The sequence below is a fragment of the Pogona vitticeps genome, chromosome 4, assembly GCF_051106095.1.
Source record: "Pogona vitticeps strain Pit_001003342236 chromosome 4, PviZW2.1, whole genome shotgun sequence".
NCBI classification, from domain to species: Eukaryota; Metazoa; Chordata; class Lepidosauria; order Squamata; family Agamidae; genus Pogona; species Pogona vitticeps.
In genome coordinates, this window is record NC_135786.1 from 116,977,043 (window position 1) to 117,002,198 (window position 25,156).

The following is a 25,156-nucleotide window of genomic DNA, read 5'->3' on the forward strand; positions in this document are numbered from 1 at the left end:
GGCTTTTGCTCAGTGTACCTCGGTGCCCCATTAACGTTCCCTGCACATTGAATTATTGTTTCCAGTGATGCCCTCTGTGTTCTTGGTAGCCCCATGATGGCCAGCTGCGTTTTGTTCCTGGCAACCCTCCAGAAGCGCAGATGAATGAAGTATTGAAACAATGATATCAGCACGCTCCCTTCATCCCCGTTAACCACAAAGCACACCAGACCTTTTTCACACTGTTGAGAAGCTAAAGGGAGCAAAAAGGTGTCCTTGCTGTGGGGATATGCCTGCAAATAAGGGATCCCAAGGGGAGGAATATGGAAAGAGGGAGGCAAATAGTCCCTAGCAAAATTGCTTCTGGTTCCACTGATGGGGAACTGTGGCCTCTTTTCATGACACAAGCAAACACTTCACACCTTTTGACACCCAAAGTACATTGCTATGGAGTGTGAACAGAGGCTAGTAGAAGCAGAGAGCTGTGTTTCAATAATGATGGGAACAAACGACTCTCTGAGGTTGCTGAAGGGAAGGGGTGCAATTGCAGAAGGAGTTCCCAGAGATTGCTGTGGGTGAAAATATAATGGGTGAGGAACCTGCCCAGGTAAGTAGAGGTAAAAATACAGGAAAAAGTTCAGTTTCGATTTTTTAAATTGAAACATCATTATGTGCTAAATCATGCTTAATCTCTTAATGTCTAATGTGGTGTTTGAATTGAGCCAGTTGGACTGCTTGGACTGCTTTTCTGTGTGATATGGGAGAGTAACACGGGTTCCATTTAACTTGATTCTGGCTAAAATCCTGTTGTTTAGGAGTAGGCCCATTGAATCAATGGAATTTAGAGAGGAGTTAACTTACTAAATCCCCACTGTTTCAGTGGACCTGCTTTAGTTAAAACTTACTGCACTAAGCAACAGGATTTCAGTCTGTGTTCTGTAGAACTTCCAAATTTCAGTTCCTTTGCTTAAGGCTATTTATGAACTAACCTCACAGATTGTTGTTCATATTCGTGTGAGGATGGCAAAGAAGACACCTGCCTCCCTACAGTGGACCATGGTGCCTTTTGACACTCCAGAAAGAATTCCCCACATCTAGTTCACCTCTAGATCCTGGATCTACAAGTTAGTTCAGAGCCAGAGGAAGGGAGAAACAGTAGAAAGGCAGAGAAGGCATAGAATATGGCATAGAATATGCAAGGCATAGAACAGCAAGAGTGACCCCTGGAGGAAAGAGAAAGGGGATAAAAAGGGGTATGGAGGCACAAGAGAAGAGGAGGAGACTTGGAAAGACACAAAAGAAGAACCTGACTGGGAAGCATGTCAAGTGGAGGCAGGAGGGATAGTGATGATGGCACATAGTGAGGCTTGGGAGGTGATTGAAAGGGGAGATCCCTGGATTGGGATGCTGGTCCAGCTACAGGTGCTGCATAAAGAATCTGAGAGAATATGTCAAGCTAGAGCCCCTTGGAGGCCTTCCTTCTGGAGAGAAAGAGGGGAGGGAAAGGCAGAAGAGCACTCAAGAATGAGAGGAGAGGAAGGGAAGGTGTCCATGGCCGACTCAGAGGTCTGAGACACCTGCGAGAAGACCTTATACCCTGCAGCTCAGGGAGAAGACAGAGATATGATCATCAAGGGGCACATGACCTTGGCTATCAGTCACCCTTGTTCTGAGGCTCCCTACCTGGCATATCTTCAGGACGTCTTCCAAGTCCTAGATTATCAAGGAATGGCATCACCCAAAGAGCTGCAAGAGTGAATTGAACTGTTGGATTGTAAAGACTATTTGTTGTTGAACCAGTTACTTCTTGTTACCTAGCTCGTTCCAGTTAAATAAATCCTGTTTGTTTATTGCATTTTCTGCCTCTTGTGTATGGCGCCATAACAGTGGTGGCTTGGTGGGACACCTGGGAGGTGGTCAGAGGACTTCACAGTTTTCATTTCACAAAATGAAAAAACAACTGCTGTGAGAAAAATGTTTACTGTCTGTTTCCTTCGGTGGAGAGCAGAGATGTTTTTTTCTTTTCCTCATGGTAGAGATTTCTTTTCAGTAGTTGACCTACCTTAAGATTGTATCTTCGATCTTTGCACTGCAGAGTGGGAGGGACTTTATTGATCATCGAGTCCAGCCCCTGACAAGCACAGTGGGGAACTGAACTCCCAGCCTTTGGTTCGGCAGCCAAGTACCTAAACCAAAGAGCTATTTAGCAGTCCTATACAGTGGTGCCCCGCAAGACGATGATAATAGAAATCGCTGTTTATTGAAATCATCATCTTGCGAAAAGCGTTTCCCCAGTGGAATGCATTGAAACCTGATTAATGCGTTCCAATGGGGAAAATAGTTGTCGTTGTGCGAAGATTGCCCATAGGAAGCCATTTTAAATCGCTGTCTTCCGAAGCACCAGTGCCGAAAACACCCTAGAGAAACCATTTTGATGAGCCGCCAATCAGCTGTTAGAATTGTCCTCTTGCTAAGCATCGGTCTCAGTCTCCTATTATTTTTTATTTTGTTTCCTTTACTTATGTTGGCCTCAAGAGCAGCTCACAGCCCATCACAAAACAGGACCTCATAATGAAAGAGATTACAGTATATAATTAAAAGCACAAAGGGCTGTTATCGCGCTTCTTCCCGGTGGGAAATATTTTGCACCAGTTAAGTCCAAATGTCTTTGACTTAACTGGTGCAAAATATTTCCCCCCGGGAAGAAGCGCGATAACAGTGCCTCTTTCCAACTTCTATTTTCCTGGGATCTTTTCTTTATTCATATAACCCTTCTAAAGGGTTAAAGCCATTGACTAGTGAGTCCTAGACAGACATTCAGAAAGGTGAGAAGGGGTGCTCAAAAGCTACTTCCTGTTTCCACTGCCAAGGTGCTCTGCTCTTTGCTTCAGAGATCCCTCGGGGAAGTTCCAGGCGGGGCTGCCGGGGTGAGGTTGGGAGGCAGGCTGGCACCATTGGAGGAGGGGCAGGGAAAGTAGGAAGGTGCTGGGGAGCCCTTGGAGGTAGCTTCGAAGGGGTGCTTGGCTTAGCTTTGCGGGAAGGGCAGGGAAGCGGACAAGGACATAACCACCAGACGAGGGGGAAGCTGGATCAGCGGGGAATCCTTGGAAGAGCCAGGAGCCCCTCCCCAGTTTCCTTCCCAGCTACGTGACCGTTTTCGTGGAAACCTCCCCAAAGGAGCACCTTCCCTCCAGTCTGCAAAGCCAAGGCTCCGCGCGGGGGTTCACCCTTTGAACTGGGACAACAGCAACCCAATTTCCCCAGCCCATAGGGAAGCCGAAAACACCCTGGGGAAGCCATTTGGCAGAACCGCCAAGCATCTGTTAGAATCGCCCTCTTGCTAAGCAGTGGTCCTGGAAAAAAAGTGTATTCGGAAGCACGGACCGAAATGTTGTATAGCGAAATTCCCCCATAGGAAACACTTGCGAAGCGCAATGGCGGTCGCAAAACCTCTTTGTCATGCAGATTTGTCGTTTTGTGGGGTCATCGTCTTGCGAGGTACCCCGCCGCCACTTCTTTTGGTCCAATTGATTTTATTAGTATTCAGGCTAAGTCTGATAGCTGTGTATTAGGTGATTTTTTCCCCATGGTTATGTACATAACTATTGCAAGGGGTGGTAGCTTTGATTTGCAATGTTTTCTTTCCACCTAGGTGCACTTCAAAGAACCATTGCCAGTCAAGAAGCTGGGCTTCTTGAACGTGATGGAGCTTGTTGGTGCTCTTAGTGATATTCTCCATATTGAATGCAAAGAAGGGGAGCAAGACTGGCGCATCTTTGACATTGATTCACTGCCCTTAACAGAAGGTAAATTGGGGGCACTACATGTTCAAATTCCATGAAGAAGGCGTGAATTTCCCCCCCCCCACACACACATAATTTTATATGGTAATAAGTCAGAATTGATTTAATGACACATTAGTATTATTATAGGTGTTGGTTTGAAATATTTGAATAAGCTTGTTGTGTTGGACTCCTCTTCTGCCTTGCCACACAATTACATGTTTATTAAGAAACAAGACAGTATGTAACCATTTTCTCTCAGGAAATCCAAAGTCATCTAAGTCCAGTAAGTGAATGTCCAGTAGCACATCATGTAGAAATTTTGTGATCAAAATTTATTATTTACTGTGTAATATCCAAAGGGCCCATTATGCTAATTCTCACAGGCAAGGAGTGAACTGAATTAAATCGGTGCCTGTCAGTTTTACATCTGAGAAAAAATTCCCAAATGAAGTCAGGAGTTTCCTTTTAGTAAATTTCATGAAAATATTTCCATAAATTGATTTCTCCATTTACTGGCAATGTAATAGACCCTGATCAGTTATGTGGAGAAGAGAACTAAACACATATCAAGTCACCACCCTAATAGCCTTTTTCAAACCTTTGAAAGTGCTAATGTTGCTGTTTTCTGCCTTGAACTGGACTATTAGCATACTTGTGCATGTTGAAAATATTTAGCATAGGAGTTGTTTGTACACTCACAGGTCTTCCCCTCTGAAATTGATAATGACATTATCTGCTTTACCCATTGGCAAGACAGGGACAGTGGTCAACCCCGCCTCAGCAAGGAAAGTCTGGGTATAATAGAAGGTTGGATGTAGTCTTCTATATTTATTGCTTCTACATTTTTGCCTGTTGAATCCCAAGTGTCTATGATATTGTATAAAGGATTTTTCTAGTCATGATCAAATATGGCTGAATAAAATCCTCTCTTTCATTTCCATGTATCTGTTGTATGTGAACAGGATCCAAAGGGCTTTCTGAGAGTACTTTTATTGCAGATGTATTGCCTCATTCCTAGATTCACTCTCTCTGTGTGCATGTGCATTCCAGACAATGGTATCTTGATTTTTAATCTTTCTGTCTTTTCCCAACACTTCTAAAAAATCGTTTCACCACAAAAAAAGAGAAAGAAAAAAGCTGGAATAGCTTCCTGACTGCTTAATTTGGTTGCATCAGTTATAGATGAAGAAGAGTTATAGGCCCCTAATCTTGATCATGCTTTTGGTCTTGATCAGGTCCATACAGCCATTTTTTTGTTGAAAGGCAGCCCCTGCTTAGTTGCTGTTTGCACCTAAAAGTCCATAATAGGTGGGTAAGGGCAGTTTTCTGCAGAAAATCAGTGAAAGGTCTTGATTATTCAAGGGCACGTTCTAGGTTGGAGTCTTGTAATTTTTTTTAAATTATTATTAACACTCCCCCCCCAAAAAACAGCCAGGTGATGATTAATAGTATATGTAGTGGGGCTGTGTTTCTTTCTGCTCCTGAGCGCCATCTTCTTTTCATACAGTTGCACTTCAGGACATGTGAATACCCAATTTCTAAATATGCAGATCATATGTGTCTTCCAATATAAGTACTGTATGTGTTGTTTCTGCAGGTGAGCAAGAAAATCATAAGGTTGGCCAGTCTGGTTCCTTACAACATGAGGAGACCTCAGATAAGCAAAAGTTACCCTACTGGGATTTTCCTTTAGAAGACTCCAAGAATCCAGCGACTAAATTCAGTATAGTGACAAAGATGACCTTGGTAGGATGACACTGCAATGACTTCATGGTTGCTAAGTATTTTGGAACAGAGGGCTAGCAATAACTAACTTGCCAGTTTTTAATTTGATCATGGTGTTTTGAATATGGTGATACGGAGTGTTCTTCATTTTATTGTTTCTAAGTGTTTTTTTAAAAAGCCAAATTCAGGGAGAGGGGCGGAGCTACAAACAGCAAAGGCAGCAAGAAATCTAGGCTCTCTAGATTTCTGCTGCGTGCCGTGGATCCAGAGTCTCCCCAAGGAATTGGGGAGCAGGAGAGTTAGTAGAAACTCACCTGCGTCGTAGGAGAGTGGAAGATTTCTGGGGGTGGTGGTGGTGGAAAGCAACCACCTCTGAGTTATTCCTTCTTCAGACAAGGATCCCGCCGATGCCATTTTTTAATGTCGCCCCAGCTGTGAAAGCTCCACGGAGGGAAGCAGGAAGATTTATGAATGACTGCCTCAACAAGGATTAACTAGCTCCAACTTTACCTTTCTAAGTACAAACGAATTTTAAGTGGTTGATTTCAAAGAAGATAGTAATCTTAGAAGCGGCAAACAAGCCTTTAACCCAGATGGATCGGTAATTTATTGCTGCATCATGCCTGTATAACAGAAACCGAATTGAGAAACACAGAGACAAAACAGAAACTTTTGCCTCGTATCCCTGTCCTCGATTTACAATCGAAACTATTTGGAGAAAGCCAGAGTCTGGGACACTATAAATCATTAGCTCTGCGGAGGTGGTGACTTTTATTACTTAAATACTTTATGGCCCTTTGGTCGGGAGAAGAAGTAAGCGAGCTGTGTTTTTTCAAATGAGGTGCATATCTTGAAATTAGAGACTAGAAAGCAATTTTGCCCATCTACTTTTCAACAATGATGGTCTCAACAGAAGAAATTATGAATGCCTTTCAGAATATCCAAACTAACATTATGAACTGTCTGAATATGCAATTTTTGGAGCTCCAGACTGCGCTTTCAGAGGTGATGGGAAAGACAGAGAATTGGAAATTTTTGTCACAGCAATCCACGGAAACAGAAGCAGATCCACATCAGCTCATCAGCAGCGCAAGAAAGAATTTATTTGTTTTTAGAAAGGAGGGTAAAATCTTTAAAAAGCAGGCCAGGAAAACTGATTTGTATTGTGAGAAAGGGGACCAGAGGGACCAGAGGGGCGAAAAAGAGATGGATCTTAATCTGAGGGGTGAATATGGTAATCAAAGGAGCCGAAAGGCGGGGCTGAAAGGGGGATGTGATGATTACAAATCATTACACATTGCTTGGCTTCAATGGCAAATTATGATGAGTGGGAAAAATTCATCAAATCAGAGAGGAAATAATGTAATTGAGTTTCATAGATGGCATTATAAAACTAGGAAAAAGGAACAATTGATGATTACAACAACAAAATGAATTTGATTATGTTGGGAGATAAATGACAATGAAGAATTACTAATCGTGTAATCTGAAATACGTATGATGAATATAATATTTAGAAATTGAGGGAGATCTGGATAATTTTCGAATTATTGATAAAAGGTGAAGTTGGGAGATGAAATATATGTATATGTAGATGGAAAATAGAGTTTTAATGAGTATTGGAGATTATTAAGCTAGTTAAATATACCGTATTTTTCGCTCCATAAAATGCACCTTTCCATAAGACGCACCAATTTTTTAGGAGAAGAAAACAGGAAAATATAATCTGTTTTCTTCGCTCCATAAGACGCACAGACTTTCCACCCCCGTTTTGTGGGGAAAAAGTGCGTCTTATGGTGCGAAAAATACGGTACTTTATGACTTTGTTTATGATGAATATAACACTAGAAATTGATGATCTTAACACCCATGAATTGCGATATGCTTAAATTTAGAAGGTGAGATATATAAATATACTTATTCTCTGAAATAATGATACCATGTGAAATTCCGATATGGAATATATACAGTGGTGCCTCGCACAACGGGTGCCTCACACAACGATGAATTCACACAACGATGGCTTTTTCTGATAAATTTGCCGCCTCACACAACGATGTTGCCTATGGGGGATTTTCACACAACGATGTCTCTTTTCCCTCATTTAAAAGTGCCTTAAACTGTTTGAAACCTGTTTTAAATGCTTGGCATTGATAGTCCAGCTTGTGAAACGTATGCAAACTTAATTTGGTGTTGTTCTGAGTCGTTGTTAATTTTTTGTGATTTTTTGTTTTTCCCTCATTGAACTCTATTGAACTGTCCATCCAATACATTTCAATGAGAGAGAAAACAAAAAATCACATAAAATTAACGAAGACTCAGAACAACACCAAATTAAGTTTGCATAGGGTTCAGGAGGTGGGCTAACAATAGCAAGCGTTTAAAACACTTTTCAAACAGTTTAAGGCACTTTTACAGGAGCGAAAAGGCACATCGGAAAGGGCTCTTTGATCTCCGTTTCCCTGCTTTTGAAGCTCTTTCCGATGTGCCTTTTCGCTCCTGTAAAAGTGCCTTAAACTGTTTGAAAAGTGTTTTAAATGCTTGCTATTGTTAGTCCACCCCCTGAACCCTATGCAAACTTAATTTGGTGTTGTTCTGAGTCTTCGGTAATTTTTTGGGATTTTTTGTTTTCTCTCTCATTGAAATGTATTGGACGGACAGTTCAATAGAGTTCAATGAGGGAAAAACAAAAAATCACAAAAAATTAACAACGACTCAGAACAACACCAAATTAAGTTTGCATACGTTTCACAAGCTGGACTATCGATGCCAAGCATTTAAAACAGGTTTCAAACAGTTTAAGGCACTTTTAAATGAGGGAAAAGAGACATCGGAATGCCATTCAAATGCATTGAGTCGGCTTCAATACATTTGAATGGAGGAAACATTGTTTCACTCAATGATGTTTCCTATGGGGATTTTCGCTCAAGGACGGCAATCCGTTCCAATTGGAACGGATTAACCGGTTTTCAATGCATTCCTATGGGAAATGGTGTTTCACAGAACGATGTTTCACACAATGTTAATTTTTTTGGAACCAATTAACATCGTTGTGTGAGGCACCACTGTATTTGCATAGATTGTAAATTGAAGTTATTATAGTGTAGGAGATTATTTAATGCATTTTTATAAAGATATTAAGCACAAATGAAGTATAATATGTTTAAGTAGCCAATGTTACATATATTATCTTGTGATATTACTCTGTTTTGTCTTTTGTATGGTACTGTTGTTGCTGAAATGCGGATTTTTCATGATGGTAGCATAGATATTCTGAGGAACAATTGGTAGCCAAGGATGTGAGAGAAATAATCACTAGAATTTAGTACAACTTTAGGATGGCTCATACTTGGAATGCTTATAGAGCAATAAGGTTGATGCAGTCAGACTTTTAAGAATATTGTATGGAAATGCTTCCCCCCATCTTATATATGTGGGGTTTTGTTTTGTTTTTATTTTTGATTTTATTAGCATTATTTTGGGTTTTTCTTTTTTCTTTTTCTTTCTGTGGGTGTGTATTTTGTATGAAAAAATAATAATAACAATAATAATAAAAAAGCCAGAATTCAAAAAAACAGAGACAGATTTGAGTGCGCAGTGGGTTTCATTTTCTTGAGCAGCAGTCTTCTCAGCTCCTCCACCTTGATTGCCTTCAAGGGCACAGGGAGTTCCTGAAGCAAATAGTTGTGACATGGAGTGGTGTGTGTTACTGGAAGAAGAAGAATAAAGGTGCAAAGCCACCTTGGCCAAGGGAGGATGCCTGCAGTCAGCACCTCAGTTGGGACCCCACTTTTTCTGTTTTTCGGCTTTCCGTGGCCAGTATTTTCATGTGACTGTATGGCTCTCCTGCTCACTTTGTACTCACAGTCTGGTCCCTCAGTTTATTTACTTGTTTTATATCTTTCCTTTCCCCCAGAACTATGACATAAGATGCCCTTTCTGTGGCCTGTATTTATAGGGATTTAGGTCTGCCCTATGGTTGGTGAGCCCCTGGCTTCCTCCCAGTAGTGGAGCAGATTTGGTTAAAAAAAAACCCAAAACAGCAGCATTTTTTTTCTTTAAAAGGCCTGGAAATTGTTTGAGAAGCCATTTTGTCTCTAAGTGTGGAGCCCGAAGCCCCGTTCAGGAAGCTTTAGTAGGAGTGCCGTCTCTCCCCAAAGCATCAAGGGGGACACGGACAACTCTCACCACCCACTCCTCCTAGACTGACACATCGAGGAGTTGACACCCAGGACTTGGTGAAGGGAATGAGGGGGTTAACAGTGGCCACACAGACCGGCCCCAAAATGGCGGGAAAAGAGGAGAAGAGGCGGGCTGTAGCAGAGGTGGGAGCGGGGGATATAAGAGTGAACCGGGACGACATCCCGGGTGGCTGGGAGATGATATGGATGCAAGATCCATGGACCGGATGTTGGGAGCAAGTCCGGGTTCCTAAACACAAGGCGGAGAATCAGAGAAGAAAGGGGCTCCCTCAGCGCCCATCCTACTGGGGTGAGTCGGAAACCCGTGAGTGGAGAAGAAGGCTGAGGGAAGAAAAGGAGGCGGCAGAGAGGGAAAAGGAAGCCAAAAGGGCATGGCATTTGGAGGAACTGAAGATACTGGGCTGCTTCCTGGACCTTGGGATTCCAAACCAGGGGAGGGATCGCCGATATGGGGGTGGTCCGGAGATGAGGAAACCCTCCCCCTTCTGATACCTGAGATGGGTGAAGATGAGCTCCAGGAATCTGAAAGGATGCTGGCTGGTCCGTGGGAGCATAAATCTACAAATCCGTTTGAAACTGACATGTTGTTACCCCTGTCTGAGCCGTTGCTCCTTCAGGAGAGGTTTACCACAAATGTTCCTGAAGTTCCTTTGCAGTTGCCGAAGTTAATAAATACAGAAACTTGTTTTGATTTAAAGAAGTCTCCTGGTTTATTGTGGGAGAGGGAGGACCCGCTTACCGAACCTTCACACTAAGGGTCCTTAACTTTCTGCCTGCTAGACTTCATTTTCACAATTTCCCTGAAGGATAAAGCACATTTCTACTGTTGGAGTGAATCACTGAGAGATTTTTGCTTTTTATGGATAGTGATTTTTTTGCACTTAGTGTAGCCCACCGTGGGATTTATTTTGTGCTATCCTCCCAGTTCATGAAGTTTATATGAGTTAGTGTTCAAAGTGCATGGTTGTTTGGGAAGGAGGAAAAGGGTATTTTTCTGCTGATGATGTCAGTGTCACTAAAGGGATAGGTGGTGCTAAGAAACCCCTTTCAAGGTAAGGAATAGAGTCTGGGTGAAGTGAAGGAGAAATGGGCTGGGTGCTATGTGATTATTATCCTTGTGTTTGATTTGGGGTCGTTGCATGCAGTGCTGTGTGTGTTATGTTGGGAAAAGAGGGCTGGAGAAATATTCAAAGCTCTTGAATTGGCCAGACACCTGGCATCTTTTAACCATGGCAGTTTGTCTGGGGTCCTGCGTGTTCAAGGGTTTCATTTATTATTTCCTTGTGTTGTCAGCACCTTGGTATGGAAGAGCTTCACATAATGAAGGAAATAACGGAAAAAGAAATCCCACCGGATGCTGTCCAGGGCGGAAGCCTTTACGGACTCCCTGAGCTGGGCAGCAGTGCTTTGGTGGGATTATTTGTGGAATCTATTGTGTCACCTTCACATTTCTATGTCCGAATCCAGAGTGAGGAAACTTCTGATAAACTGATAGACATGATGATTGAAATGAGGTGAGCATATATTTGTCTGGTTCAGTCAGAAAGTTGAAAAGTCTGGCTTTTGTCTATATGCTGAGTAGGGCAGATAAGAACCCAGTTTTCTTTTGTGTGTTTATGTGCCTGTGGCAGGTTGAAATTTGTATGCATAATTGTCTAACCATTTGTAATATTACTAAATGGGAAGTGAATGTGCTAATGTGCACCATTTCAAAAAGGTAAAATTTATTTGAGTTTGTACTGCTTGCTTAAGTTATTTAAATAATAATCATCATCATCTTGGAACTACAGAGCTGGAATTATGTTGATAATCGAGTCCAGCCCCTGTCAAGGAGGCACAGTGGGGAATCAAAATTCCAACCTCTGGCTTGGCAGCCAGATACTAAGCCACTGAGCTATCCAGCCATTTGCATGTCAAAGATGCCATGTGTCAAATAATAGATTCAAACAAGAATTGAGCAATTAAATAAGAATAAAAGCTACTTTTATGTAAAATCCAAAGAATAAGATAAACTGTTGTGGGGACAAAGTCCTTGGAATGCTACATAAGGCTCCAGATTTTGCATGCATTGACATATTCGTTTCAGCTATTTTTGTTTCTTTGTTCCTGTAACAATAAAGTATATACACTGTTCCTAGAAGGACAAGTGCCAAAAATGCTGGAGAGGATACAATAGGAGGATACAGTTTTAAGATTGGAGCACTCAAAATAGCATTGGATGCCCTTTTTATAAGAGAATACATGCATAAAGTGGCTACATACAACTCAATGCGCTCAGTGTATTTTACAAGGCTTCTTCTCTGAGAACAATCCTCAATTAAATATTAGTCATTTCTTAAAAGGTTAATTTATGATGAGCACCATTATTAATGTAAGGGCAGGATATGTAACAAACATCACTAAAACAAATGAAAGAATAAAGTCATAAAATCATCAATCATAAAACTGCTTCTTAAAAGACTAGATTGAAAAGGTAGTTTCTTCACATCCTCTCTAAAAGCAGTAAAAGTGTGAACTGGGCACAGTTTTGAAGGGAGCCTGAGGATCACATAAGAAAGTCCTCATTTTACAGTTAAAACGAATATCTTGCATTGGGCCCAACATGCCATTGGTCACCATGGTAGGCTTTTCAGTGTTGAAGTAACATAATGTTTTTTTCCGTGTATAAAATGACACTTTTTCCTAAAATAATTAGAGGAAAAATTGAAGATTGCTTTATACACATAAGGCAGGAGGAGGAGGCGGAAACGGAGGCAAAGAAGCAGCTGCGCTCGGCCAGCTCTCGTGACTGCCCATTGTCTGCTCCTCCTCCTCCGGCTAGGGTAAAAATTAGGGGGTTGCCTTATACATTAGGGGGTTGTATACATGGGAAAATATGGTAATTGTAATACCACATACCAGTTGACATAGAGTTCATTTTAGTATTCAAGATGCCCTGTAACTGAGGCATACATGACTATTGCCAAGTCAAACTGATTCAGGAAATGCAAAATGGAGCTGTGCAAAAGCATTTATTTATTTCTTGCAGTTGTTGAAATTATTAGTGATGTAGATGTAATAATGCATTCAGTAGCTGCTCTTAGACTATGAACCTGATCTTTCAAGGAGATCCTGACCCTTTCCAGAGTAGGTTGAATCCCAGCCCATGAGCTGGTCTTCTTACTGGCCAGCAACATTTCCAGCTTGTCAAGGTGTAAATGTGTCTGGTGGGGGTACTACTGTAGTTGATGTAGAACAGAGATCGTCAACCCCTGGTCTGTGGCCTGGTGCCGGTCTGTGGCCTGAGCCGGCCCGGCCCGTGGAGACAGACCTCCCCCCACTCCCCTCCCCACAGCTGCTTTGTGTGTGGGGAGGGAAGTTTGTGCGTGCCAGCGCTGGCGTGAGAGCTCCCTCACCCCTTCACGCATGCGCCCGAGTGCCCCGCCTTCCTCAGAGGCTTAGTTGGTCCGCGATCCCAAAAAGGTTGAGGACCGCTGATGTAGAAGACTGCATTGTTAGCAACCTATTTGAATCCTGTCTTTCAGACGCTGTTATTCTAATAAAAATGTCGCTGACCGTTATGTCATCCCTGAAGACTTAATTCAGCCTGGCCACCTTTGTTGTATAAGGTCTTCAGAAGACGCATGGTGGTACCGAGTTATTGTTCATCAAGTACTCAGTGACCAGGAAGTGGAAGTATTTTACCCAGACTTTGGAAATATGGAGAAAGTCCAGAAATCTTCATTAAGATTTCTCAAGTAAGTAAACTGTGTGTTAGCTTCTGAGATCTAGTCGCACAGTTGCATTCAGGTGCATATTTTTTTTAAAAAGCATGGTTAAGTCTACAGACTACAGGCAATTCACTGAGCACAACCTCAGGGTTGTTCTGAAATGGTTGATGGAGTTTTGCTTTTGCACAGGTAGGGGACCCTTTGCCCTCAGAAAGCCTGGCCTCAGCAGAACTGTTTCTCTTTGGGGATTAAGGCAAACATTCTGACCTGGCAAGTTTCGACCATCTGCGGTTCTGGTCTGGAAGATCAAGTGGGACAGCCTAGGATTCCACCAACATGTCAGGAGAATTTTTCAGTGATACCTCCCTGATCAGTCCTGGGAATGGTGTGTATAGAGCCTCAGGATAGTATTAAACTTTAACTAGGTTTCATTCTTAGCTTTTAAGGGCAACAGTAATGGCCATTTTCCTAGCTTTTGCCATGTTAGATAGGAGGTTTTCAGAACCAGTGGTTCTGTCTGTGGACTGAGAGAGTCAAATGCTCTATGTTGTGGTTTTTACCCTTTGTCCTGTGAATGTGTGACAAACCAGACCTTCCTACTTGAAGGTGACACCATCTTTCACCAGAGCTGAGCAGCTCATCCCATCAAAATGCAATGACATACCTTGGATGTGTACAGGGTTGTGAAGTTCTTTTCAAAGGAGACAGAGCATCGCAAGCAGCAATGAACCCTCTTTATTTCCTTTTAGCTATCAGTCATCCACAGGCAAAATTTCCTTTACATTATCCAGATCAAAAGAGATACAAATTGGATTGGGACAGCTGGTAAGAGGGGCGCTGGATTATATATACTGGTCCTTATTCCTCATAAACCCATTATACAATTTATGTTACAGGTCCTCCTATGCAAAGCTACCTGCCCAAGCTATCCCTTGTTCTTTAGCTTGGGTGAAACCCAGAAAGGTATGTGTTTAATTTGTTAGGATTTGTTTAAATCTTGTTTCTCGAAAGTGGAATTGTTTAGGCAGTGTGAAAAGCAATTTATAATAAAAACTTCACAGTATTCCAGATGAGATGAAATTACTGGTGACAAAGGCAGCTCAAACTTTGGCAAAGTGCCAAGAATGAGAATATACTATAAGGGCATTTGCAATGTTACAATTCTTGTTAGCAGCCACAAAGAAAGACTCCTTTTTCACTACAGAAAACTACTAGACCTGAGCAACAGGAGTTTTCTGTGTCTGTTCTCTAGCAGCCACATGTCACAATGGTAAGGACTGATATCTCCAGAAAGGGATCCTGTTGTCGCACAAAGCCATGCCTGTGCTGATGTATTCCTGTCATTTCTGACATCTGGCCATCTATATTCAGGGCTGCATCTTCAAAGGAAGTGTTATTTTATCTAATATGTTCTGAACTACTGATACTTGATCTGCTGTTCGACTGAGTTCCCCTGTGTTATCTAAGTTAAGCTTCAGTTGCTTTGCTCTCGTCCACTTCGTTACTGATAATCAGAATTTTTTTTAAAAAGCTCCTGTGTTCCAGAGCTAGACTGGAAGTCAGATTTCATTGGATTTAGATATTTGTCTCATACAGAAACATCTCCTTGAGCTCAAATGTCACCATTTAACTATAGCAACTGGCACATAGAATTCATCCTGGAAACAGGCTGGAATCAGTGACACTATTGGAATAATTGAGTCAATCTGCGTGACATTTTAGCTGTCACATTTTGGACCAGCTAAAGTTTCTGAAGGTTCTTTGAAGGTGGCCCCATATAAAGCACATTTGAACAATTTAGTCTGTAATTAAGGGCTTGTCCAGATGGGAGATTTCAAATGTGTTGTTTTACCTTCTCTATACCACTTCATGCTTTGTAAGAGTACTGTGTATCCATTGTTTAAATTTTTTATTTAAGTGCTCTATCTGTTCAGAGGATGCAGACAGCAACATTTTTTCCTAATGCCCTGTCCCCCTTCCTCCTGTCCACCCTTTTCACTGTCCAGTTCTCCACCCTTTTCAGTCACTCTCTCACTGAGCCAACTGCCCCCCTTCACCCACCCCAGTCCCACGTTGATACCAGCATCTCTCCAGAGCACAATTTTGGGAAAAGCCATTACAATACTACTTGTTGTTCTGAGTTCTCTCTGGAATATCCTGTGAATGTGTTGCTCAGACTGAACCCCTCCTTCCTCCTTGACAGTAGTAACACCATCTTCCGCCATAGCTCAGCAGTTGTTCCTGAGGCAAAGGTGGTGCTGGGGAACCCCTGTTCAGCACCCTGGCCTGTGGAGTCCCTCAGAGTCTTGTTCGTTCTCTTATGCTATTTAACATCTCCATAAAACAACTGGGAAGACTGTCTGGGATTTGAGGGCTTGGTATCACCAGTATGTGGACGACATCCAGCTCTATTTCTCCTTTCCATCTAAATCTGAGGAAGTTGTTTCAGCTCTAGATCAATGCTTAGTGTCAGTAATGAAATGGGATGAGGGTGAACAAACTGAAACTTAATTCAGACAAGACAGAAGAGTGTTTTTGTATACCCGCTAGTGCACCCGTCGTGCCTGTTCCTGGAGGCCTGATCTGCCCTTAGGTACATCCCGCTGAATTACTGTAATGTGCTCTACGTGTTGCTGGCTTTGGAAACTGTCTGGAAACTTTAGTGGGTCCAAAAATACTGCAACCAGTTTGTTAACTGGGGCTGGTTAAAGGATCACATAACTCCTGTGTTACTGCAGTAGTCAGTCATTCAATCAATTAATCTAAATTGTTTTTTTTTAATATTGTATAATACAGTAAAGCTTAGCACTCAAGTGTCTCATTCCTTATAGTCTACCAAACTGGCCCTGAACTCATTGCAAGATGTAAAAGAACTTGAGAAGTGTGTACTGGTATTCAAACAGATGGGAGGCAAGAGTTTGCTTTCACACCTTATGAAACCTGGGATGTGATCTGTGATCTGGGAAGGTGCCTGTCAAAGATCTCAAAGGTGCCAATAGTTGTGCTCTGACCATAGAACGCAAGTACACAACAGCTGATATAAGCAAACTGTCTTCTGGATATCAGAAAAAATAGCAATATGCTCTGTAGCTGAAAGCGTGAAAGTGTCAGTCTGGTTGAACCCTAAAGCATGCACTGCCATGACCAGAGAGGTTACCATCAGTTTATGGTAGGCATTTGTAGAGTGTAGAGGAACTATAATATAGGCACTTTTTCCTGATTCCTGGTAGGCAATAAGCTACATGTAGGCTGATAACATTTAACAACTGAGTTTTGGAAGTAATTGTTCTGTAAAATTACACTGACTGGATTTCATCTTGCAAATATCTTTCATATCAAATTCCTGTTGTTACAATATTGTGACTATTGAGTTGAGGACAGTGGAATGAATTAACTAAATGTGATTCTGCTATATATTTTTTAAATTGGCTGCAATTAATAGATTGGATATTTAATTTTTTATGAGACAGAATCCTATTGGTATTTTTGTGGGCTCTGTTCAGTTTGGTGTGGCTGATTGTGATGATAAATTCTTGTCATGTGCCTGATGACATCCCTGATCCAAGATGAATCTTTGGGGCAACTTGTCAGTTACTGTAGCTGCAGTTAGCTATGGCAAGTTTCTTAGACTTTTACACAAACACAGATAAGATTCCAGCCCTTGTCTGGAATTTCCCCCCCTATAGGCATGATATATTTCTGGAGGAACTGAATAGTAAAGAGTGAATTAGATCCTGTTTTGTGAATTTGGGACTCAAGAAAAAAATAAACTGCAAGATTATTAGGGAGGAGGCAGTATATCTTTAACATCATTATAAAACAACAGTAGGCAGACTTGTGTTCTCTGGCTGTGCATTTCTCAGAAGAGCCAACCTGTTTCATGCCTATCCTGGTAAGTAGAATAATGATGACAAATGTCAGATGAAACTGAAATTGCTTTTTCTCTTTAGGCTTGTAATTTTCCTTTTTCCCCTCCCCATCAAGGATGATTGGACCATCAGTGCCCTACATGAATTCCAAAGGCTGTGTGGACTTAAGCTGCTGGTTGGAGTCGTGGATGAATACAGAGATGGCATTCTTTACCTTTTCCTTTGTGACACCAGCTCTGATGAGGATATTTACCTCCACAATGTGCTGAGATTGGAGGGTCATGCCGTTGTCTGCAAAGAGAATATTCCTTCCAATGTAAAAGGAGGGCAAGCTATTTGTAGGGGTGGAGGAAACTGGAGGGAGAGTGATGCTGGATTTAGTGTGTTTTGGAGGCAGGGAATCTCAAGCTTTTTTGTAATAAGGTTGGGGAGAAAATGCCCTAAGTATCCTTAGGGGTAATTAAAGCATACAACGACTTGATAGCACATAACAATATGCCTTTGTTTCCAAGACTGTCCTAGGCTAGGTAATGGGTTTGTTGCTTACAGAGTAGCTAAACTTTGATGTTATTTAAAAAAAACAATACCCTGATTTTTTTTAAAAAAATGATAATTACAGTGTTTATATTTCCATTGTATCATCACTTTGTTTTTAAAAATAATATAATGTTTCAGACATCAACTGTGCTTAAGTACTCTGAACAGTGGTGTGCTATGATATCTTCAGAACAGTGTTGAACCAGAGATGGGACTGAGCTTACAGAGCCAAGGATGTAGAATATAAACAGTCTTAAGCAGTAGTTTGTTTGTTGGCGGTGGTTTGCATGATCAAGTGATGGAAAGCTATGGAAGACATTTCTTTATTCTTATATGTTAACAGGGTTTCAGCAAGTTGAACCCATATGCTCTGTATATAAAACCTAGTCCAAAACAGGATCCAGAGGCAGATGCTTCCGTGTTTCAGTTGAAATTTCTTGGTGGCCTTCCGGAAACAACATATTCAGAACCTTGCAAGAATGAAGTGGTTTCCCAGGTGATAAATGCTTTTCTGTGTTTTCTTTTAACTTTTTAACTTTTTAAAACTGTCCATGACAAAGAATCCAAATCTTCATAACGCTGTCTTTTTGAAATGGCAATTAAAAAGATATTTACAAAGGGGGATATATATTGGAGGCTGGGTCAGGGCATATCTCAGCTAATCTTGATGAATTATCAGCAACTTTCAATATTTTGCAATTTTTTTCATGCTTCTACATAGATACAGACATGTGACCAGTGTCAGGGCTTTTATTGCTGTAACCTACTTGTACAGTCAACCCTTGACTTACAAACTTAATCCGTTCTGGAAGGAAGTTTGTAAGTCAAAAAGTTTGTAAGTCAAATCAGCTTCTTCATTGTGGTCTTCTGTGAATGCACACAAAAGGGTTAAATCAGCGCCAGCGATGATCCTCTCGGAACGTTTTAGAGCTTGAATAGAAAAGAAACAGTTGTAGATCACCCATACTGCGCATGCTCAACCCACCCCAGCCTCAGTTCCATTTCTCCACCGTGCGAAGTGGTTCCTTTTGGCTAGAGTTCCTGTTATTTCACTATTTTTTCGGACTTTAGGCTTTCCTGACCCTTGCAACGTTACCGGCTATTCTGACTATCTCCTATCCTGACACGGCTCTGGTTTTTGGACTCTGAAACTGCTTTTTCCCTTTACTTCGGCGATACCGTTTTCCCCCCGCCTAAATCAACGGTCTCCCCTAGCGAGACGTCGTTTTCGTATACAGCTTATGTCCCCCTCCAGTCCGTTTAGCCAGTGCATAATTTGTGATAGAAAGCTCCCCTTCCAAGACGGACACGACAAGTGCCTTTTTTGTCTTGGGGAGGCTCACTCACCCCAGGATTGTAGGCATTGTAGGGCTTTTACTAAACCTGTCTTACGTGCGCGCCAGCAGCGATTGAAATACCATCTCTGGGACGCTGCTCTGGCCGCCTCAAAACCGTCTCCTATGGAGCTTCCCGCCTCCGCCGCTACCCCATCTACTTCAAATAGCCTTGCTCAACCACCTGTTGCCAAGGCTGGACTTCTGACACAGGATGCAGGCAAGGTATGTCACCCGGACCTGGACACTCTACATCTGACTGCGAGGAGGATATCCCGCAGATCAAGGAGGTATTAAACATGTCAAAGAAGCCATCCACTACGAAACTGTATAGTTACAAGTGGAAAAGTTTTCTGAAATTTGCAACTTCCAGAGGACTGGTTGCGTCTCCAGTGAATTTAGCTACACTGTTACAGTTTCTTCGTTTTCTTTTTTACTTTAACCTTTCGATTTCTACCTTGAAGGTTTACATAGCAACAATTGTTTCCTTTCACCTCCAGGTTCGAGAGCTTCCCGCCTTTTTTCACATCCAACTGTTAAAGCTTTTCTAAAGGGTTTGGTGAATCTTAGACTACCAGTTAAACCACCAGTACCGCAGTGGTCTCTACAGTTAGTTCTACATGCTCTCATGCGGCCTCCCTTTGAGCCTGTGGCTAAGTGTGACTTAAAATTTTTGTCCCTCAAATCCCTTTTCTTGGTAGCTATTACTTCCGCCCGTAGGGCTAGCGAATTAGCTGCACTGAGAGCGGACCAACCTTTTCTACAATTTTTCATGGAGAAGGTCATTTTACATACTGATGTGTCCTTTCTTCCCAAGATTGTCACTGAATTTCATCTGAACCAACCTCTTGTTTTACCTACATTGTTTACAAATCCGGTTAATGAAACTGAGCGCATGCTCTACACCTTGGACATCAGGAGGGCGCTTGCCTTTTATGTTTCAAGAACGAAAGGACTCAGTTAATCCAATAGACTTTTTCTTTGTTATTTTGGTTGTAAGAAAGGGTTACCAGCATCACCGTCGACCCTGTCCAGATGGCTCGTTTCCACGATCTCACTGACCTACGAGCTCATGCACAGAGATCCTCCTGAAGGACTTAGAGCTCACTCTACCAGGGCAGTGGCTCATCTACAGCTCTCTTACGTGGCATTGATGTACCTGATATCTGTCGGACTGCCATGTGGTCTAACGTCTCTACATTCATCACCCATTACAGACTAGACCTGAGGGCTAGGAGAGAGACATCCTTCGAGAGAGCGGTGTTAACATCTGTCCTCCAGTGACGTCCCTCCGTCCGGTGAGTCAGCTAGCTAATCACCCTTTTGTGTGCATTCACAGAAGACCACGATGAAGAAAGTCGGGTTACTTACCTGTAACCATGGTTCTTCGAGTGGTCATTCTGTAAATTCACACAATCCCACCCTGCCTCCCCACTATCCGTCACTGGGTGTTTTAAATTCATAGTCATACTCAGCTCAAGTGGCTGTTTCTGGTGGCGGATAAATGGAACTGAGGCTGGGGTGGGTGGAGCATGCGCAGTATGGGTGATGTACAACTCTGTTTCTTTTCTATTCAAGCTCTAGAACGTTCCAAGAGGATCATCGCTGGCGCTGATTTAACCCTTTTGTGTGAATTCACAGAATGACCACTCGAAGAACCATGGTTACAGGTAAGTAACCCGACTATTTCCCATAGGAATGCATTGAAAACCATTAATCCGTTCTGGCTGTTTTTGGTTCTTGGGTTGAGGGGCGGTAAACCCCCCCCCCCCCACAGCATGGCACAGAACCCAGTGACCATTCCTCCAGCACAAAAAGACTCTGGATCCACATTTTAAGCACAGGCACAGACATTTTAAAACAATGGAAGACCCATAAGAGCACAGAAACATACCTCCCCACAGCAAGGCATAGCAATCCAGCAAACATTCCTCCAGCACAAAAATGCCTGCCTTCCTGAACAAAGAGTTCATGCACTCAAAGAATATTTTAACTACAGGCACAGACATTTTAAAATACTGCAAGACCCCCCCACACACACACCTAGCCCTACCCCCCACCAAGCTGCAAAAAACCCTGTACAGTGCATACAGTAAAAACATACAGTGTACTCACCCAGAACAGGCAATCGGCTCTGCTTAAAAAAAGAATGTCAAAAGCAAAAATCAGAAACCAAAAAAACCCCAAAATTGCCAAAAATAAAATACAGTCCAGACAGTATCAGACAGTCTGAAGACTGTCTCCCAATCCACTCTCTAAACTCTGGGAAGAGCGAGGAAGCAGACAGGCACCCTCTTCGCTGGCCAATGGTTAACTGAAAGTTCAAATTTCGTGCTTGCTTTATTTATTTATTTATTTATTTATTTATTTGATTTATACCCTGCCCATCTGGCCTAAAAGGCCACTCTAGGCGGCTTTCCCCGCCTCCCACACAGTTTTTTAGTTCGTAACTCAAATCTAAGTTTGTAAGTCAAGTCAATATTTTCCTATGAGAGTGATTACGTTCATAACTCAGGCCGTTTGTAAGTCAAGGGTTCACTGTACTGTATTGTATTACTAGTTTCATTGTTGTGGATAATGATTTTTCGTTATCTGTATGAATCTCCTCAGTAAGATAATCCAAGGCTTTTTGAGTTTGCTGTCATGAATTCACTGATGACACCTTGCTGGGTGCTTCTTTTCCGAACACCTGGCAGTGCATCTGTCTGTCAGTGTCTGGTAGCTGCCATGGTGTGGATGAGGTGAATCTGGACAATATACAGTTCATGCTAGTGAATACGTTCTCTAGTACAGTGGTGCCTCGACTTACAAACTTAATCTATTCCAGAAGATGGTCGTAACTCTAAATGGTTGTAAGTTGAAGCACCATTTTCCATAGGAATGCATTGAAACGCGATTAATTCTTTGGCACTGCCCTTCTTGGGGATTGGTATGTAGACTGATCTTTTCCAGTCCTCTGGCTACTGTTGAATTTTCCAAACTTGCTGGCATATTGAATGTAGCATCTTAACAGCATCTTTTAAGATTTTAAATAGTTCAACTGGAATGTCATCACCTCCACTGGCCTTGTTGTTAGCCAGGCTTTCTAAGGCCCACTTGACTTCACTCTCCAGGATGTCTGGCTCAAGGTCAGCAACTACATTGTCTGGGTTGTCCGGGATATCCAAATCTTTCTGATATAATTCCTCTGTGTATTCTTGCCACCTCTTCTTGATGTCTTCTGCTTCTGTTAGGTCCCTCCCATTCTTGTCCTTTATCATGTTCATCTTTGCACAAAATGTTCCTCTAATATCTCCAATTTTCCTGAACAGATCTCTGGTTTTTCCTTTTCTGTTATTTTCCTCTATTTCTTTGCATTGTTCATTTAAGAAGGCCCTCTTGTCTCCCCTTGCTATTCTTTGGAAGTTTGCATTCAATTTTCTGTAGCTTTCCCTATCTCCCTTGCATTTTGTTTCCCTTCTCCTCTCTGCTATTTGTAAGGACTCGTTGGACAGCCACTTTGCTTTCCTGCATTTCCATTTCTTTGGGATGGTTTTTGTTGCTGCCTCCTGTACAATGTTACTACCCTCTATCCAAAGTTCTTCAGGCACTCTGTCCACCAAATCTAGTGCCTTAGATCTGTTCTTTATTGTATTCATAAGGGATTTGGTTTAGATTATACCTGAGTAGCCCAGTGGTTTTTCCTACTCTCTTCATTTTAAGCTTGAATTTGGCTATGAGAAGCTGATGATCAGTCAGCTCCAGGTCTTGTTTTTGCTGACTATATAGAGCTTCTCCATCTTTGGCTGCGGAGAATATAATAAATCTGATTTAAATATTGCCCATCTGGTGATTTCCATGTATAGAGTCTCCTCTTGTGTTGTTGGAAAAGAGTGTTTGTGATGACCAGCTTGTTATCTTGACAAAACTCTATTAGCCTTTGCCCTGCTTTGTTCTGAACTCCAAGGCCAAACTTCCCTGTTGTTCCTTTTATGTCTAGGGCTCTTTGATGAGAAGACTGATGAAATTCTGGATAACCTGTTGAAATTATGAAGGATGGCATGATCATAATAACTCCCAACAATACCAGCTATGTAACACCAGGCATCGCCCCTATACTTACCAGCAATGAAGGTTTCCTCTGGATCGCCAATGGCCTCAAGCCTCCAGCATGCCTTCTGTCTCCTTCCATCAGCAAACTGCGAGGCAGCGCCCACAGCAGAATCTTTGACTTCTTCCATACATCAATACCAGACATTTACATGACTCTGCTAGCACCATTTTTCCAAACTTGGCAATGCATCACCTTGGACGCCTGGGTTCTTATGATCATTGCCACAGACTATGCCATCGAATTTGACACCCTCCCACCAGCTGAGATCTTCAAAACTACCACCCCCTCTTCTGCATTGGAGGAGGAGATATGCTCTGTACTGGAAAAGGATGCCATCTTACTAGTTCATCACGCAGACATTGCCCTTATGTTCTATTCCTGATACTTTGCAGTCACAAAAAAGGATGGCGGTCTTCGTCCCATCTTAGATCTCCGCCACCTCACCTCTTGCATCATCCCAAGGCATTTCTGTATGGTCACCTTAGATAGCACTATCTAGTTACTCCCACACGGCGATTGGTTCACTGTCATAGATTTAAAGGATGCCTACTTTCATATAAATATATGTCTGGACCATCAGAGATTTGTCAGGTTTTTCCTTCTGAGGGTCAGTATACAAGTTCAAAACCCTTCCATTCGGCTTACGAACAGTGCCACGAATATTTATAAAATGCCTGGCACCTGTAGTCGCATATCTCCACTTTCAAGGCATCACTGTCTTTCCATATTTGGACAACTGGCTTCTGGTATCTCCATCCCGTGCCAAAGCAGAACAAGATGTCGAACACACTGTGTCCCTTCTATCAGACTTGGGGCTCCTGGTCAATTTCACTAAATCTATTCTCCAACCATCTCAGCAAGTCACCTATATAGGAGCAGTTCTTGACTACTCAATGCCGTGCTTTCCTATCAAGAGACAGGCAGGCAAGTTTTCTCTCGCTCCAGGTGCACACATCACTGCCCATCTTACTTAGCATCGCATAGCTCTACAGTGGCAGTCATCCAACATGTTAATCTCAAAATTTATTTATTTATTTATTTATTTATTTATTTATTTATTTATTTTATATCCCGCCTATCTGGTCGTGTTGCTCCAAGCATGGTACCTCACATACTTTGATTCTTTGGTCCATCTTCCAACCAAAGTTCTTACAGTATCGGAAGAGCTGGCATCCCAACTGACATTGTGGAGCAATACCCACAATCTCAGTATTGGCAGATCATTCAGACCCCTCTGTCTGTCCGTTTAAGTCACCACAGATGCCAGCCCCACGGGCTGGAGAGCCCACTGCAACAACACTTGTGGTCCTCTTCAGAAGTGAAGCTGCACACCAACCATTTAGAGCTTCTTACCATGATCAAGGCATTCCGAGCCTTCGAAAATCTCATCACAGGACAAACAATGCAGGCCACTACCGACAACACAACAGCTCTCTTCTGCATAAACAAACAAGGAGGGACATGCACACTCTCACTGCTATACCACTGAGGGAGTGGTGCTACACCTGTCACATCTACCCTGTAGCAGTACACATCTTGATGGAGGACAATATGCTCACGTACCATCTCAGTAGACTACATTCATGCAGTCATGAGTGGTCGCTCGACAGAAACATATTCCACCTCCTGTGCCATTGTTGGGGCGTCCCACGTGGACATGTTTGCCTATCAACAGAAAATGCAGTCTGTACTGCTCAAGGGCAGGGATTGGACTCCGATCGATAGGAGATGCATTCATGATTGATTAGACTCCTATATCTTTTCCCACCCATTCCTCTGCTTCGAAGGGCAATAACCAAACTTCAGCAGAACAATTCAGATGCAGTTTTGATCACCCCATTGTGGTCTCGCCAACCATGGTTCACAACCCTCTGGTTCATAGCCATTGACTTCTTCTGCCTTCCACAGTTTCCTCATCTGCT

The 25,156-nt window shown here is 42.3% G+C and overlaps 1 protein-coding gene and 1 long non-coding RNA gene across 9 annotated transcripts in view; one reads left to right on the plus strand and one right to left on the minus strand.

The window, feature by feature from the left end:
• LOC144588873 (uncharacterized) overlaps positions 1-25,156 on the minus strand; it is a 550,407-nt gene that overhangs the window by 379,580 nt on the left and 145,671 nt on the right. The window lies entirely within an intron of this gene.
• Positions 1-25,156, plus strand: part of TDRD5 (tudor domain containing 5) — a 43,501-nt gene that overhangs the window by 9,360 nt on the left and 8,985 nt on the right. For 7 of the 8 annotated variants that reach the window (XM_072998169.2, XM_078392359.1, XM_078392360.1 and 4 more), the window contains exons 7-11: positions 10,985-11,205; positions 13,216-13,428; positions 14,298-14,364; positions 17,386-17,586; positions 18,151-18,303. In XM_072998169.2, coding sequence (XP_072854270.2) covers positions 10,985-11,205; positions 13,216-13,428; positions 14,298-14,364; positions 17,386-17,586; positions 18,151-18,303 — 855 coding nt within the window. Of the gene's footprint in view, positions 1-3,631; positions 3,786-5,361; positions 5,511-10,984; positions 11,206-13,215; positions 13,429-14,297; positions 14,365-17,385; positions 17,587-18,150; positions 18,304-25,156 lie in introns of all 8 variants that reach the window. The other variant, XM_072998163.2, reaches the window with a different exon arrangement.